Here is a 2,920-nt window from a genome sequence, read left to right as displayed (position 1 = left end):
CACTTTTCTGGGTTTGTGATTGGTTTTGGGGTGGGACAAGGGAAGAAATGAGTGTGCGTTGTGAGTTTGGCAGGAGGAAGTTTGGTGTGTGATGAGATGACTCCGGTGTGGTTTGTAAAACATTACCGTGACTTTATAAGTGTTTAAGACTGGATTTTGAAGCTCATCTGTTTGAGACGTGAACAGTATTTGCAGGACTGATTTCCAGACCAGTTCCGTGATTATTATTACTGCAGTAAGTAAGCCTACGGCTGCGGTTGCAGCCTACTGTTATTATAGTCTCAAGCTACCGAGGCTAATGATTAGCAGACACTAGTGTTATACACCGCAAATGTCCGGAACAGAAAGACTTTCGGACACAACGTTCGTTTGGAGAGTAGCCTACAAAGACTGTGCTGCTAAGAATCAGATAGCGCACCCTGCGACCAGGAAAGCTGGGTGCACCTCTGGCATCGTAGGACGTGGGTAAGACCAGTCGTCTGTCTTCTGGAACTGTGTAAAGAACGTCCTGTCAACTTTAGCTCTCCACGTTCCGTGGGGTGAACTAACTTTGGCAACGAGGCTGACGTGAATGAAGAGGTGCGTCCACATTCTAAATCTTTCCTGTAATTTATGTGAATCTAAAGTATTTCCTGAAAGTTGATACTGTGGGTATTTAAAACAGGGGGTAGCCTATTTATTTGAATTGGATTAAGGGTTGTCATAATAAGGTGGCAGTTCATTTCAAAAGGTACATTTAAAAAAAGGGTAATTCCTGGTTTAATGTTCTAGGTGACTTGTTCAACAGGTTATTTTCAAGGTACAATTTATTGTCTCTTACAATTCTTTGTTGTACTATAAGAGAGGTTTTTGGTCTGATCTCCCCGGGGTTCTTTTTTGTCTTGGTAGTTCCACTTAGGGACAGGGAAGTGTTTTTGACGTTTGACGTTACACTTTTCAAGAGCTGCTCAACCTTTTAAAAGGAACATTTAAGGTGTCTGGTCAGTTTTTCTATTTATATTTTTGGTGAATAAATACACAATTATTTACAATACTTATCTTGTTGTCCTTTTAACACAGGTTGACCTTTACAGAATTAAGGTGATACTGTCAGGGGTAAACATACAGTCACATTATAAAATCCAAAGCTATAAGTTATAGCTAGATGTTTAAGAGTTACAAGTCTGAACTCAGGCACTGTCTATTAAGGTCGAGCACCGAGGCAGCGTTACACTGGTAATAATCGCATCCATGCTTTACGTTTTATATCATGTGTTGCTTTTTGAACTAAAAAGTTACTGTGACCAGCAGAGGGTGCTAAAACATTTCACATGAATCCTTAACCTGAACTAAAATACAGTATACTTCTATTTCACAATAAAATGTAATGAAATGAGAGACTGGCTGGGAGCTTTAAAAGGTTTATACTGTCCCATTTGCATAGCCATCCAAATTATGGTTTACAGTTTCATAGATGTTGCCTAAAGTGGAACAAATAAGCATTCCTGTGGTGCTTATTTTTTGTTATTTCAAACATGGGTTCACTTTCACAGATGTACATCCAAATGGGACATTAATTACTTAACAAATGAGGATTTTGACAAGCAGAGGTCACTTATTATGACCTCCTGACGTGTCAGAAGGAACGAGAGAGTTAGAGTAGAGAATCAAAGCTCTATACAAGCAACAAGCAGTAACATTATGCCCTCTAGACCCCTATAGACAAACAGGGCCTATAGCTAGGAGGTTCAAACCTCAGCTCATTGTAGACTTGTAGACAGTGAGAGATAGGATGTGTTTGATAGAGTGGAGAACAGAATGTTGTGTGTAACAAGTGAAGTCTAGGCCCTCGGGTGGTGCAGTGGCAACGTATAGCTGCCCATGCACCACTGTATGGAGGTTGTGGGTTCAAATCCACCGTGGTGAATCCTACCACGTGTTCTACACAAACACAACCGGCCCGTGTCCGGGGGAGGGTGATAAGTCACTGTAGCTGGGTCAGAGAGTCCCTGGTTCCATTCTCCACTACATGGCCTGGTGAAGTGTCCCTGAGACCCACAGCTGGGTCCAATAGAGAGATAATGAGCAGTGAAACTGATCCCAGGTCAATTAACACATGAAGCAAGCATGCACACACACACACACACACACACACACACACTGTTAGAGTTACACACCCCGTACGGGGGCCATTTGGAACCCACTCAAGGACACTTTGAGACCCACTAGTAGTGTGTGTAGCAGAGTGTTTCCAGTGAGCCAACATGCACGACAATGGGGCGGCGGTGGCTCAGAGGTAGAGTGACCGGATGGAAACCGCAAGGTTCCCAGTTCGAATCCTGTGGGCTCCCCCAGAGTTAGTGTCGACGTGTCCTTGAGCAAGACTGAAGTTTGCCTTGCATGGTTTCCTCCGCCATCGGTGTGTGAATGTAATGCACAATCTCTGTAAAGCGCCTTGGATAAAGGCGCTATATGAATGCACCGGTGTGTGAATGTAATGCACAATCTCTGTAAAGCGCCTTGGATAAAGGCGCTATATGAACACCATTTACCATTTAGCAGGCAGCTATGGCAAGCCGTTTTAACATTCATTCAAACCACCCTCCTATCTGTAATATAATGTTTTAGATATCCAAAACCATGTTTCCCTCGCCATACACACTGGCCCTGTGAATGTGTCTCAAGGGAGCTGCCTCAGCAGTTTAGGGGTGGCTGTGTGTACCGTTCCGCTTCTGCATGACATCATTAATTCATTCATTCATTCATTCATTCATTCCACCTGGTCTCTCTCCTACATCTCTCAGATGGGGATTCTCCTCCGCCTCAGTTTGGAAGGGTTGTGAATCAAGACAGGATAAATCGGCCATACAAACACACACACGCACGCACACACGCATGTCCGTCCACACACACTACACACACACACACACACACACACACA

General features: G+C 43.6%; 1 protein-coding gene across 1 annotated transcript in view; it reads left to right on the top strand.

Annotated features, from left to right (window-relative positions):
* The first annotated feature begins 206 nt into the window (after positions 1 to 206).
* The window catches only part of LOC306927059 (tripartite motif-containing protein 16-like), a 14,054-nt gene continuing 11,340 nt past the window's right edge, over positions 207 to 2,920 (top strand). Inside the window, exon 1 of the mRNA XM_079506682.1 lies at positions 207 to 579. Coding sequence (XP_079362808.1) covers positions 572 to 579 — 8 coding nt within the window. The 5' untranslated portion in view covers positions 207 to 571. The remainder of the gene's footprint in view (positions 580 to 2,920) is intronic.

The sequence above is a fragment of the Electrona antarctica genome, assembly GCF_951216825.1.
Source record: "Electrona antarctica genome assembly, chromosome: 7".
Classification (NCBI taxonomy): Eukaryota; Metazoa; Chordata; class Actinopteri; order Myctophiformes; family Myctophidae; genus Electrona; species Electrona antarctica.
The sequence above is the reverse complement of the archived record's forward strand: the minus strand, read 5'-3'. Positions and strand labels throughout refer to the sequence as shown.